The sequence below is a fragment of the Thalassophryne amazonica genome, chromosome 4 (genome assembly GCF_902500255.1).
Source record: "Thalassophryne amazonica chromosome 4, fThaAma1.1, whole genome shotgun sequence".
In the NCBI taxonomy this organism is placed as follows: Eukaryota; Metazoa; Chordata; class Actinopteri; order Batrachoidiformes; family Batrachoididae; genus Thalassophryne; species Thalassophryne amazonica.
Window position 1 is genome coordinate 137744747 of NC_047106.1, and position 15472 is coordinate 137760218.

Here is a 15472-nt window from a genome sequence, read left to right on the forward strand (position 1 = left end):
GCAGCTGGAGTGTGTGGAACCACATCGTGCAGCTGCTGTGGGGAAAAAAGAAATACATGACACCCGCGGGATTTGAACCTGCAATTTGCAAAAGCTCTGATTAACAGACAGAAACTTTATCACTGCACTACCATTTCTGTCCTATAAAAGGGCCGTAAATTGCCTAAAATCAACAAGGAGATAAACATAATAAAAAAGAAATTAGAGCAGACAATACAAGTATGAACCATCTGTTCTGCTGTAGATGACCCATGGACATAGACGTACAGTCATGAAATGACATGAATGAAGCTGTGTGCTCTTATCATGTCCACATCTGCTGGCCCGGCGTGTCCAGCCTGACATGCGTGTCCTGTGGACGACATGCCGCAGGACAGGCGCTGCGTCATGTGAAACAGAACTCACGTGGGTGACGTGACATTCAGATGGGCCGCTGTGTGTTATGGTCTGGCGGTCCGTTTCACCTGGGACAGCCTGTCAATATGCGTGCCATGTACTTGCTCACTGCAGCCCGTCGCAACAGTGATTATATGTTTTTATGTATGTCCACGTGAGGACAGCAAGCAGACATATGCGCATCACAGTGGACAGTTGTAAGGCCATGTCCGTCAAAACACGGTATGTGTTCCCCAACCATAACATCCAGAACCAGAGATCTCAACAGCTGCTGCTGTCGACGGCCATGCCCCCTGTCCGTCCAGCGCACACACCATGTCACCCTCTGTTTCTTTGTTAATGTGATCATTATTTTTTATTTTTTTTATTTGTATTTATTTGTTTTATTTATTTGTTTATTATGTTATTTATTTGTTATTTGTTTATTATTTGTTGTTTGTATGTAGGTAGTGTATAACTTATTAATATACCTGTCCTGGCTGTGATCTCTGTGTTTTTAATGTGGCACGTTGTGTGCGCTGAGCTGTCATTTGTAGCTGTCAGTGAATATCTGGCTGATGATCAGCTGGGAGGCGGCTCTTTGTGCTGTGTGCGCTCAGATGTGGCTGGCCGCTCCCCATCAGTACATCCATATCAGCAGTTCATGCAAGTGTGCTGCCACCCCCACCCCTTGGCACGCCACATGTTTTGCGGATGTTGGGAGTACAACACATGCACGATATATATATATATATATATATATATATATATATATATATATATATATATACACACACACACACACACACACACGGCACGTGTTGTTGAGGGAGCTGACACTCTAGCACGCCACGTGTTGCTTTTTTGCAGCGCCACACTCGTGGGGGCACTTAGACAAATTTCACATCCAGCTCAAAAGTGATCATCTGCTCACTATTTTTGTGCTGACAGCACGAATGGCCCCACATTCTCTAAGTGCCCAGCGAGTGGTGTTGGATGTTCATGTGTGTCACCAGGAACTTGGCCGGCACCTGCTCTCACAGGGCACACTCTGTCTTTCGGCCGCTGGTGTGCGCAGTTAGTTGTCGTGACAGGTGTTGTAGGTGTTGGAGGCAGCTCAGATTTTTCACGAATGGCATGCAGTTCCTGGTGTCTTAGTGGTTAGCACTGTTGCCTCACAGCAAGAAGGTCGTGGGTTCAATTCCATGAGCCTTTCTGTGTGGAGTTTACATGTTCTCCCCGTGTTTGCGTGGGTTTCCTCCGGGTGCTCCGGTTTCCTCCCACATCCAAAGGCATGCGTGTTAGGTGGATTGGAATCTTTAAAATTGTCCTTAGGTGTGCGTGTGGGTGTGTCTGTGCTTGTTTGTCTGTTTGTGGCCCTGCGAGAGACTGGCGTCCTGTCCTGGGTGTACCCTGCCTCACGCCCTATTACTGCTGGGATAGGCTCCAGCCCCCCCGTGACCCTTAATTGGACTAAGCGGTAGATGATGATGGATGGCATGCAGTTCCTCCTTCGTGTGCTAGTCTGCTTCAATCATGTTATGTGTGAAGGGGCCCTAAACTCTGCTCCAATCCAGTATATAGAGCCATAAAGTGGGGAAATCCATGGAAATGTGACATCTGTAATGCGCAAGGGATGCTGTTCAAAGCAGTTACACAGAAAGGTGTTTTTCAGCCCTTTTTGCATTTTGACATTCTAGAACGCACAACGGACTCACAAATGATGGGGTCCTGCATCACAGAGCATTCATGCTTGGGTGCGTGCGTGTGTGTGTGTGTTTCTGCTGTCACGTGCCTGATGTTCATTAACTTTATCCAAAGCTCTGGAGAACAGGAGATTGAAACCCTGGGATTACTACCTGCGTTGTCATGGCAACTATGATGTGGGACCATTGGCATGGCAGAGAATCAGGAAATGATTTCAGAGAGGAAGGGGAGGAGAAGAAGGTGGTTTATTGAGTAGAGTGCAGCACGCTGAAAGGTTTGGCTGCGGCACAGCGGTAATCAATCAGCTGCTCGTCACAGTGACTCCGCGCTTCCTCTGACAGACGCCGGCGCCCCCCCGTCCTTCTTCATACAGCTTCCCAGAAAGCTTTTTTACATCGTGAAAGCTGTGAGCTCCACCGTCAGTCCTGAGTCAGCAGGTGATCAATAACCCCAGGAAAAGAACAAGGGGAGAGTTCAGCCGATAATTCTGCTAAGGCTAATCTGAACAGCTGATGCTCTTCACGCTTAATTCAATTACACACACGTGTGTTGTTGTGGCAGTGTCCCATTTTTTTTAAGCCTCTGAAAAGCAAAAACTTTCACAGATCTTCTCAGTCATCCTGGTCAGTAGAAAACAAACCAACTATGACAACATCGCTGCTGCACAAACACACGTTTATGCCTGCTGTTCTGATGTTGTTCTCCTCACTAAACATAGTCTCTGACCACCTAGACGTCTTTGGTTCAGACATGTTTGTATTCACTCTACTTTCATTATTATTATTATTATTATTATTATTATTATTATTGCAACTGCTAAAATCATTGTGGAAATACAAAAATAAATCAATAAAATAAAAACCTGAGTCATGCACGCTGAGATCTATACAGTCAGAAGGTCCCTGCAGACTCTGAATATCTCATCACACCTGTAAAAAAGCAAACAGGAAGTGAGGCATAGACGTGTTCTGTTCATAGAGTGCTATTAAAGAAAGACTAGAGAGCACACTCCCTATATAGCGGGTATGGACTTGCGTCATCAGACCTCGCCCTGACACAGGTAAACCTCCATGATGGGTGGAAAATTGCAGAAAGAAAATAACTGTTTACAGCAGCCCAACATTCCAAAATTCCACAACCTGACAGCAAAATCTTCCTCTGTGGTGAAGTCGGTGAAGGATCAGTATATGGCACAGAGCCTGTGGACCAGCCTTCAGGACCTGTATTTACCACCGATGTGTTTGGAGCTGCTGGCATGCAAATCCTCCCTGATATCCAGTAACTGGACATCTGCAGTGATCCTGTCAGGCTTGCAAATACTTCATTGCGGGTCCCTGAACGAGATCATCATAGTCATCTCATCATAGTACATGTGAGTTACTTTGTGTACCATGTTGTTTTTTTAAATAGCAGCAAGGAAAACACGCTATCGGTGAGTGCGCTGTCCGTTCACGTTGTTCCTCCTACTTAGACAACTATGTTAGATACTTTTCACACCAAAACTATCTTGCCTTAACGTCAGTTTTTTTCATAAATGCAGGAGTTTGTGTGTTTACACATGTTAATTCATAAAACACTGGTTCAGCTTTAACGATCGTTAAACAGCCTCATCTCCAACAGGCTTAAAACAGACTAAAACGGTTTGAGTCATTATGTTTTTATGTTTGATTCTAAAACTGTTTGATTCATTTTGTCACATGTGGACTGTCCCGTCGTCCACATTGTGATGTCCGACCACGTTGCTGGTTTGGCTGTTATGATCATTAATTCAACCGCCCCACGGAGCATCGACAGCTTTGAAACAGTTTAAAAATGTTTGGATGATGGGGTTTTTTTTTTTGTTTGAGTCTAAAATTGCGGTCTAAAACTGTTTGATTCCCATGTCCCATCATCCACCTCGTGAGATCTAACAAGGCAGTTTAAGGACGAGTGAACACGGTTAGCTGTTGCTTTGTTTACCATCCAGCATGGCAGTATACTGCTGGCTTCCAGTGTCGCAGACTGAACGGTGCCCCCTGCCTTCACTGCACATGCGTCATTTTGGAGCGTCTGCAGTATTTCACTGATTATCACCACGTTTCTGCTTCAAACTGCACTCTAGTCATCATCATCTCTCAGTGACAGATATCTGAAGCTTTGTACAGCAATCATTTCCACATAAATTCAGCATTATTTCATCATAAAAGATGGAGGAAGTGATTAGAGTGCCGTAGCCATGACAAACTGCTCCTGCTGCATTCACTGCACCTCCGTCATTTCAAAACATCACAGTTTATCACCTCGTTTTTGCTTAAAGCTGACTTTAGAATGATTTAAGAGGTTTTACCTTGTCATCTGGTTAATAACCACATTATTACCTTTGATCGCTTTGGGTAAAGAGAGTCCATCTGACACATGCGCAGTGGAGGCAGGGTGCACCAGTTTTTTTTGTACACAGTTAACATTCACACTTAACAACTTACTGAGACAATTCCAGACTGACCCAGGACTATTCATAAAATATGTACACATTCACAACAGCACATCAACATCAAATCTAGGCTTTCATCTTAGATACACCTTCTGGCGAATTGTAGCTGAACTTTTGGGTCTCCTTTTTAAGAAATCCTCATATATTCAGCAATAATGATGATAATAATAATATTAAAGCAAACAGACCTCTGGTATCAGAATAGTATCGGTATTGTCAGATATCCAAATTCAGGTATCGGGATCGGATCGGATTGGGGGAGCTGATGGTCTAGTGGTTAAGAGTTGGGCTTGAGACCAGAGGATCCTCGGTTCAAATCCCAGCCTGACCGGAAAATCACTAAGGACCCTTGTGCAAGGTCCTTAATCCCCTAGTTGCTCCTGGTGTGTCGTGGGCACTTTGTATGGCAGCAGCCTGACATCGGGGTGAATGTGAGGCATTATTTTTAAAGCGCTAAGAGCGTCTGATGCAGATGGAAAAGCGCTATATAAATGCAGTCCATTTACCATTTATCGGAAGCGAAAAATTGTGGATTGGTGCATCCCTAGTGTGGATCAGCTGACAGGTACAGCGACATACAAACATACAAAGGTTTTACACGTTTTATGTGCCTAAACGAAACCTGGTTTAGTTCTAAGGTGTTGCCACCATCTGGATGACGCAGAGCTCAGATTGCTCAAGTATCTCTCTAAAATATTTGCAGAGTACTGTAGTCATAAATAGGTGTAATATTTTGAGGTGTGTAAATGAAGCTTCATCAGAGTGAAACAGTGCATTGATTTATTCTGTATTTGTCTTCACAGCTTTTTCGAGAAGTACGCATCATGAAGACTCTCAACCATCCCAACATCGGTGAGTTGCACTGTGACTGTGTGTGCACGTGTGTGAGTCTGCGCTGTGCTGATGTCTGTCCTGATGTACATTACAGTGCAGTTGTTTGAGGTGATCGAGACGGAAAAGACTCTTTACCTGATTATGGAGTACGCCAGCGGAGGTGAGTCTTATGGTCTCTGCAAGACTTGTGGGGTGTCGTCTGCTTTGGCCATACTAGCAGTAACAAAATGACAAAACAAAGTACAACAAAGAATTGTCTCATACGCAAAGACAGAAATGTTGCAGCTAAGCAGTCATTTACGTATACTGTACTGAGTCCAGTCGTCACACTGACCGATTACTCCAAAGACATCTGTATGGTGAAGAGCAGTGGCTGAGTAAATTGATGCACGTTGGTGATCATAGACAAGATGAGTCATAGAAGGAACATTCTCCAGAATTTGTCCATATGATGCTTCCAGAAGTCCTCAGCATGCTCTGGATTTCCACAATTCTTCATAGATCTCACATGTTCCAGTCCCAGAAAGATCAAGTCAGTGGATGGACAGAAGGACCCATGAAGCTCTAGATGCTGGTGGTATTGCACAGCACATGTCCCTCTCACTAATGGACAATAGCAATGTGATTTATAACAGAGGAGAAATCAATCAGCCTGATAGCTCACTTATAACAGCAAACTGACAAAGGGCTCACATGACATGAAATAACAGAGATGTGAAAGTTGCATCATTTTAAGTTAAATCCGGGATGAGAATCACCCACCAGTGGGTGATTTCCCAACTTCTGAGATTCATTGTGTCACCTGTTAATGTTATTTCAAATCCGATGAGAAAAACATTGGTGTGATGTCTTTCTGACTTTTCTCACATAAGCCAGCAGGCGTCACTGCTACACCGAGCAGCATGGTGTGCACAAGAGGCTTGCCGAAGTAGGTAGAAGAAGAGCTGCTATGCTAAAGAGCTAAAAGCATGTCGTCCCGCAGTTTGTTTGTGTCCTTGCATGTTAATAAAGGTAATTAACCATACAAAACCTGGGTAGTTCATGACAGGGCAGGGGTACCGTAAGTGGTAAAAACATATCTCATGTGTGTCCCGCATGTGAGAACTGCTTATTATGGGATGCATAATGGTGCAAAGAAAAGTTTGCATGGGCGTGGATTAACAAAGTAATACCACTGACAACCTGCAGCCCTGATGTCGGACCGAATATCTACTCCTGATTTAAGTTAGTACTTATTAAAAAAAATGAATTAAGAGGGTAAGAAAAATACAAATGAACTAAGAAGATAGAAAAAAAGGGTTCAACACGTCAACAAGGGATAAGGGACTGAATAACAGTAAAATACCACAGAAACTAGCTAGAAGTGTCTGTACGTGATTTTTTTTTTTTTTTTCTTTCAGTACTGTAGATAGTGTCAACTTGAATTTTACATCGGACTGAAGGAAAATCAACATACCTGTTTTTTTCATTGAAAAAAAAAAAGTCATTTATAGTGTGGTCTTGAATGGATTATACCAGGATTTACATCTACACTGGACTGACTATCCTGGCTAATTGGTTTTATGATTGACAAACACTGACTTGGAATGTCTGGTCACAATAAATTTTGATACAATTTATTATGAATTGTCATTCATGGCGAAGATTTTAAACAATTAAAGGTATAAATGAGAGAATTGTTTTATAGATAGATAGATAGCTTTTATTGTCATTGTCATTACAACAATGAGATTTCCGCACTCACATTCCACATACAAACAGCAATTAATCTACAGTTATTACTTGTTTACTGTAATAATGGCACACATCAGAATTAGGACAACACATATGGCTCACAATATGCTAAACTGTTATGAAAGTGTAACACAAAGGTCAGTTTTTCAAGTTACATGTTTTTATTGCAGACTAGTTTGAAATTGTAGTACATATATATATTTCATTCATAAACCACAAAGCTCAAGATAACTCATTAACTATTAACTTTAAAAATTTCACTTTTCCGTTATGGAAAAGTGAAATTAATAAGAGTATGGACCCTTGCGGATGTTATTTTTGACAGGCAATTCTCAGGTTGTTTTCAACTTGTTCTAATTTCTTAATACGCATATCTTTTATACAAATTGACAATGTATATCGGAGAATACATATTTCAAAGTAGAATGCCCATCTAAGTGTAAATGTTAGCTATAGTTTATGCGACTTTTAATCAATCAATCAATCAATTTTTTTATATAGCGCCAAATCACAACAAACAGTTGCCCCAAGGCGCTTTATATTGTAAGGCAAGGCCATACAATAATTATGTAAAACCCCAACGGTCAAAACGACCCCCTGTGAGCAAGCACTTAGCTACAGTGGGAAGGAAAAACTCCCTTTTAACAGGAAGAAACCTCCAGCAGAACCAGGCTCAGGGAGGGGCAGTCTTCTGCTGGGACTGGTTGGGGCTGAGGGAGAGAACCAGGAAAAAGACATGCTGTGGAGGGGAGCAGAGATCGATCACTAATGATTAAATGCAGAGTGGTGCATACAGAGCAAAAAGAGAAAGAAACAGTGCATCATGGGAACCCCCCAGCAGTCTACGTCTATAGCAGCATAACTAAGGGATGGTTCAGGGTCACCTGATCCAGCCCTAACTATAAGCTTTAGCAAAAAGGAAAGTTTTAAGCCTAATCTTAAAAGTAGAGAGGGTGTCTGTCTCCCTGATCTGACTTGGGAGCTGGTTCCACAGGAGAGGAGCCTGAAAGCTGAAGGCTCTGCCTCCCATTCTACTCTTACAAACCCTAGGAACTACAAGTAAGCCTGCAGTCTGAGAGCGAAGCGCTCTATTGGGGTGATATGGTACTATGAGGTCCCTAAGATAAGATGGGACCTGATTATTCAAAACCTTATAAGTAAGAAGAAGAATTTTAAATTCTATTCTAGAATTAACAGGAAGCCAATGAAGAGAGGCCAATATGGGTGAGATATGCTCTCTCCTTCTAGTCCCCGTCAGTACTCTAGCTGCAGCATTTTGAATTAACTGAAGGCTTTTTAGGGAACTTTTAGGACAACCTGATAATAATGAATTACAATAGTCCAGCCTAGAGGAAATAAATGCATGAATTAGTTTTTCAGCATCACTCTGAGACAAGACCTTTCTGATTTTAGAGATATTGCGTAAATGCAAAAAAGCAGTCCTACATATTTGTTTAATATGCGCTTTGAATGACATATCCTGATCAAAAATGACTCCAAGATTTCTCACAGTATTACTAGAGGTCAGGGTAATGCCATCCAGAGTAAGGATCTGGTTAGACACCATGTTTCTAAGATTTGTGGGGCCAAGTACAATAACTTCAGTTTTATCTGAGTTTAAAAGCAGGAAATTAGAGGTCATCCATGTCTTTATGTCTGTAAGACAATCCTGCAGTTTAGCTAATTGGTGTGTCCTCTGGCTTCATGGATAGATAAAGCTGGGTATCATCTGCGTAACAATGAAAATTTAAGCAATACCGTCTAATAATACTGCCTAAGGGAAGCATATATAAAGTGAATAAAATTGGTCCTAGCACAGAACCTTGTGGAACTCCATAATTAACTTTAGTCTGTGAAGAAGATTCCCCATTTACATGAACAAATTGTAATCTATTAGACAAATATGATTCAAACCACCGCAGCGCAGTGCCTTTAATACCTATGGCATGCTCTAATCTCTGTAATAAAATTTTATGGTCAACAGTATCAAAAGCAGCACTGAGGTCTAACAGAACAAGCACAGAGATGAGTCCACTGTCCGAGGCCATAAGAAGATAATTTGTAACCTTCACTAATGCTGTTTCTGTACTATGATGAATTCTAAAACCTGACTGAAACTCTTCAAATAGACCATTCCTCTGCAGATGATCAGTTAGCTGTTTTACAACTACCCTTTCAAGAATTTTTGAGAGAAAAGGATGGGACCTGATTATTCAAAACCTTATAAGTAAGAAGAAGAACCATCTATATCTCCCACTTGGTTTTGACAGATGGCGTAACGTCCGCAAGGGTCATTTTTAATTTAATTTTTTTGCACTTAAAATTGACTCAAGGGCCTTTTATTTACTTTTAATTTTTTATTTCATGGGTTTTCTATTGACTAACGCGCAATACAATTGCCTAGAGGTTGGTTTGAAAAAATATGACCTGGTTGAAAAAGTGAGGTCCAATCATGTTATAATAGGAAGTGAGGTAAAAGGAGAAACTGGAGCATGTTTCAGTCCATGTGTGAGTCTGTTATTGCCTTTGTGGGTTGAGATAAGAATGGAGCCGAATAATCTCACCAACGTCTGAATAAATTCCTCTGGAGGAAAACAGTGGGCAATTGACCTTGAGGCTAGATAGCCTGTAGTGTTGCAGCTGAGCAGTGAAAAATACTTTTAACAGTTCCACTTGAACAGCCAAATCCCAATTATAAATTAAGAATATTCCCAATTATGAATTAAGAATATTCACCGGCCTCCGAAACCTTCAGCTTCAACTGCAAGGCACGCATCAGTTCCAAGGTGTCATCCAATTTGCGTCTGAGTTCAAGAGTCAACACAGTCTGAGAATGCACTGCCTTGCCAACTGTGTTAATCATGACGGACAAGCGAGGGCCCATGGTTCTTGATGCTGCCCGTCTAGCCAATTTTATGGTAGATCAGGGCAGTACATAAGCCAAAAAGTACCAGCCCTGCTGCCATGAGACCAAAAATGAATAAATCCTCGACATCCTCAATGGAGAAAGGCGCCAAGCATGCCACACGCCAGGAACTCCAGGAGTCGAGGACATAGCCCGCAGGATCGTTCCATCTGGGCAGGCAGGATCCCCCGGTCCTGACCTTCTTGTAGAAAAAATGGTGTCAATAGCGTTCAGAGACCAGCTGATCAATTCCATGGTTAATCCAATAGTAGTCCAATAAATCCAGAATCCAATATAGTTTTTGAGGAATTCACAGCCTGGTGAAGTAGGGACTTGAAGGTTAAAAGCAGAGAGATAAGGGAGAGTGGAGGAGATGCGACCGCCCTCGTCGGAGTCCCAAGCTGTTATCCATATGAAATTATCTTTTCATCTGTTAAATTTCACCAGAATAGCTTCTTTAAAGTGTGAAAATTTTAACATTTTCCCTCCCCCTCTTTTTCATTCCTGGTTGAATTGCTTCAAGTTGTGGCTCTTACAGTAGATTACAAAACGTTATACATTTTCCTTTAGTTTATTCTGCTTCACATAGAACAATTTATGCCTCAGAAGTACCCATCATATGGAGCAAATAGCACCTTACTTCAGGCACTGAAGGGCTGTTAGCCCATACCACTCTTTTGAAACATGAATCGTTGATTTCTGGTTAGAGAAGTTCAGTCTGTCAATGCTGAAGCTTGCTATTCCACAGACTGGCACAGAAGAAGGTAGCAGTGTACAGACTGGTGCCCGTGCTGGCTGTATTTATACTCAACAAAAATATAAACGCAACACTTTTGGTTTTGCTCCCATTTTGTATGAGATTAACTCAACGATCTAAAACTTTTTCCACATACACAATATCACCATTTCCCTCAAATACTGTGCACAAACCAGTCTAAATCTGTGATAGTGAGCACTTCTCCTTTGCTGAGATAATCCATCCCACCTCACAGGTGTGCCATACCAAGATGCTGATTAGACACCATGATTACTGCACAGGTGTGCCTTAGACTGCCCACAATAAAAGGCCACTCTGAAAGGTGCAGTTTTGTTTTATTGGGGGGGGGGGATACCAGTCAGTATCTGGTGTGACCACCATTTGCCTCATGCAGTGCAACACATCTCCTTCGCATCATCCGTGAAGAGAACATCTCTCCAACGTGCCAAACGGCAGCAAATGTGAGCATTTGCCCACTCAAATCGGTTACGACGACGAACTGCAGTCGGGTCGAGACCCCGATGAGGACGACGAGCATGCAGATGAGCTTCCCTGAGACAGTTTCTGACAGTTTGTGCAGAAATTCTTTGGTTATGCAAACCGATTGTTTCAGCAGCTGTGCGAGTGGCTGGTCTCAGACGATCTTGGAGGTGAACATGCTGGATGTGGAGGTCCTGGGCTGGTGTGGTTACACGTGGTCTGCGGTTGTGAGGCTGGTTGGATGTACTGCCAAATTCTCTGAAACGCCTTTGGAGACGGCTTATGGTAGAGAAATGAACATTCAATACACGAGCAACAGTTCTGGTTGACATTCCTGCTGTCAGCATGCCAAATGCACGCTCCTTCAAAGCTTGCGACATCTGTGGCATTGTGCTGTGTGATAAAACTGCACCTTTCAGAGTGGCCTTTTATTGTGGGCAGTCTAAGGCACACCTGTGCACTAATCATGGTGTCTAATCAGCATCTTGATATGGCACACCTGTGAGGTGGGATGGATTAACTCAACAAAGGAGAATTGCTCACTATCACAGATTTAGAGTGGTTTGTGAACAATATTTGAGAGAAATGGTGATATTGTATATGTGGAAAAAGTTTTAGGTCTTTGAGTTCATCTCATACAAAATGGGAGCAAAACCAAAAGTGTTGCGTTTATATTTTTGTTGAGTATATTTATTTGTTAATTTGTTCAACTTTATAATAGTTATTTATAGCTCTTTGCACTTTTTGTGCCCAGGTCATGTTGAAAGGTTCTGTCAATTAAACATATCCTGTGCGGTCGCAGAGGCAAAAACTTGGGTCTGGGAGGAGTTCGGGGAGGCCATGGAGGAGGACTATTGGTTGGCCTGGAAGAAATTCTGGCAAACCGTCCGACGCCTCAGGAGGCGGAAGCAGCTCTCCACCGGCACTATCTACAGTGTGGGTGGGGAGCTGTTGACCCTTACTGGGTATGTTGTCAGGCGGTGGAAGGAATACTTCGAGGATCTCCTCAATCCCATCATCACGTCTTCCGAAGAGGAAGCAGAGACTGGGTACTCAGAGGTGGACTCATCCATCACCCAGGCCGAAGTCACTGAGCTGGTCAGAAAGCTCCTCGGTGGCAAGGCTCCTGGGGTGGATGAAATCTGTCCTGAGTACCTTAAGTCTCTGGATGTTGTGGGACTGTCTTGGTTGACACTTCTCTGCAACATCGCGTGGCGGTCGGGGACAGTGCCTCTGGATTGGCAGACCGGGGTGGTGGTCCCTCTGTTTAAGAAGGGGGACTGGAGGGTGTGTTCCAACTATAGGGGGGGTCACACTCCTCAGCCTTCCCGGTAAGGTCTATTCCAGAGTACTGGAGAGGAGAATTCGACCGATAGTCGAACCTCGGATTCAGGAGGAGCAGTGTGGTTTTCATCCTGGTCGCGGCACACTGGACCAGCTCTACACCCTCCATCGGGTGCTCGAGGGTTCATGGGAGTTTGCCCAACCAGTCCACATGTGCTTTATGGATCTGGAGAAGGCATTCGACTGTGTCCCTCGGGGCACCCTGTGTGGGGTGCTCTGGGAGTGCGGGGTCCGGGGTCCTTTGCTAAGGGCTATCCGGTCCCTGTACGACCGCAGCAGGAGCTTGGTTCACATTGCCTTTAGTAAGTCAAACCTGTTTCCAGTGCAAGTTGGCCTCCGCCAGGGTTGCCCTTTGTCACTGGTTCTGTTCATTACCTTTATGGACAGACTTTCTAGGCGCAGCCAGGGTGTAGAGTGGGTCCAGTTTGGGAACCACAGAATCTCATCTCTGCTGTTTGCGGACGATGTGGTTCTGTTGGCTTTGTCAAATCAGGACCTTCAGCACTGGGGCGGTTTGCAGCCGAGTGTGAAGCGTCCGGGATGAAAATCAGCACCTCCAAATCCGAGGCCATGGTTCTCGACCCGAATAAGGTGCCTTGCCCTCTTCAGGTCGGTGGAGTATCCTTGCCTCAAGTGGAGGAGTTTAAGTATCTCAAGGTCTTGTTCACGAGAGAGGGATGGATGGAGCGTGAGATTGACAGACAGATCGGTGCAGCGTCTGCAGTGATGCGGTTGCTGTATCAGACCGTTGTGGTGAAGAGAGAGCTGAGCAGGGGGACAAAGCTCTCGATTTACCGATCGATCTACGTTCCGACCCTTACCTATGGTCATGAGATTTGGCTTATGACTGAAAGAATGAAATCGCAAGTACAAGTGGCCGAGATGAGTTTCCTCCGCAGGGTGGCTGGGTGCTCCCTTAGAGATAGGGTGAGGAGCTCGGTCACTCGGGAGGAGCTCTGAGTCGAGCCACTGCTCGTCCACGTCGAAAGTAGCCAGCTGGGGTGGCTTGGACATCTTTTCCGGATGCCCCCTGGATGCCTTGCTGGAGAGGTGTTCCGGGCATGTCCCATTGGGAGGAGGCCCTGGGGAAGACCCAGGACATGCTGGAGGGACTACGTCTCTCGGCTGGCTTGGGAACACCTTGGGGTTCCCCCGGAGGAGCTGGGGGAGGTGTGTGTGGATCGGGAGGTCTGGACGGCTTTTCTTGAGCTGCTGCCCTCGCGACCTGACTCCGGATAAAGCGGAAGAGGATGGATGGATGGATGGATGGGCTGGTGCTTATCCATGGAAATTGTAGTTGCATTGTGTGTTTGTGGATTTAGATAAAGTTCATGATAAGGTGATTTGAAGCTTTGCTATATTGTATGAGGAAGTCTGGAGTGGCAGAGAAGTATGTGAGAGTGGTGCACAACATGTACAAGGACACTGTGACAGTGGTGAACTGAGCAGTAGGAATGACCGGTGCATCCAAGGTTGATGTAGGATTACATCAAGGATCAGCTCTGAGCCCTTTGTTCTTTGCAGTAATGATGGACAGGTTGAAGAAGCAAACTTTCTTGAACTTTATTGGTCACCAAAGGTTATGTGACCAGTGGGTGATATATTACTACGTATTGGTGTTTATAAGTAAGCAAAGGTGTACGTAACTAATAACCTGAAGTTCTAAACTCGCATATAATGGATTCAGGTGGACCAGCGATTTTTGTCTGTTGTAATCAAATTCCACTGTATGTATAAAATGGACAAAAACCGTTATGTATAAAACAGGCAAATTCATTATACGAGGTCTATTAGAAAAGTATCCGACCTTATTATTTTTTCAAAAACCATATGGATTTGAATCACGTGTGATTACATCAGACATGCTTGAACCCTCGTGGGCATGCGAGAGTTTTTTCACGCCTGTCGGTTACGTCATTCGCCTGTGGGCAGTCTTTGAGTGAGGAGTCGTCCACCCGCTCGTCGATTTTTTTCATTGTTTAGGAATGGCTCAGAGACTGTTGCTTTGTTTGATAAAAATTTTTTCAAAACTGTAAGGCACAACTGAGTGGACACCATTCAATAAATTCAGCTGGTTTTCGGTAAAAATTTTAACGGCTGATGAGAGATTTTGGTCTGGTAGTGTCGCTTTAAGGACGGTCCACGGCGCCTGACGGCGATCTGCGCTTCGAGGCGGCAGCGTCTCGCCGTTTCAAGTTGAAAACTTCCACATTTCAGGCTCTGTTGACGCAGTAAGTCGTCAGAGAACAGAGAACTTTCAGAAGAAGTCGGCATGAGGAGTTTATTCGGACATTCCATTGTTAACGGTCATTTTGTAATGAAAGAACGTGCGGGCAGAGTCGCATGTCGGGCTGGACCCGACCGCGGGGGTCGCGGCAGGAAAAACACCTCCGTTGGAAATCTTAACGGGCAAGTTGGAACATGCCCAAGCTGTTAAACAATTTCTCAGTTACTCACTTGTTGAAAGCCATTAAAAGCCGCCTGAATTCTACAAATGGTTTTCAACACGGAGGTGTTTTTCCTGTCGCGGCGCACACAGATTTGCCGAGTCGTCACGGAAATGACTCGGCGAATTTGCGCGTACGTCTTTCATTAAAAAAATGTCCTTAAACAGTGGAATGTCCGCATAAATTCCTCATGCCGGCCTCTTCTGAATCTTGTCTGTTCTCTCACGATGTGCTGGGTGAATTAAGCCTTAAAGTAGGATGTTTTAAACTCGAAACAGGCCGACGACAGCGCCTGGAAGCGCTGCAGGACGTCCCGCTCCGTGGGAAGTCCTTACACCGACAGAAACACCCCATAATCTCTCATCAGCCGTTAAACTTTTCACAGAAAACCATCTTAATTTCTCGAATAGTGTCCACTC

General features: G+C 44.0%; 1 protein-coding gene across 6 annotated transcripts in view; it reads left to right on the forward strand.

The window, feature by feature from the left end:
• The window catches only part of mark4 (microtubule affinity regulating kinase 4), a 162900-nt gene that overhangs the window by 74596 nt on the left and 72832 nt on the right, over positions 1 to 15472 (forward strand). For all 6 annotated transcript variants that reach the window (XR_004560205.1, XR_004560206.1, XR_004560207.1 and 3 more), the window contains exons 4-5: positions 5356 to 5404; positions 5481 to 5546. Coding sequence is in view for 3 of the 6 variants with exons in the window: in XM_034168664.1 (XP_034024555.1) it covers positions 5356 to 5404; positions 5481 to 5546 (115 nt within the window). In the remaining 3 variants the exon portion in view is untranslated. The remainder of the gene's footprint in view (positions 1 to 5355; positions 5405 to 5480; positions 5547 to 15472) is intronic.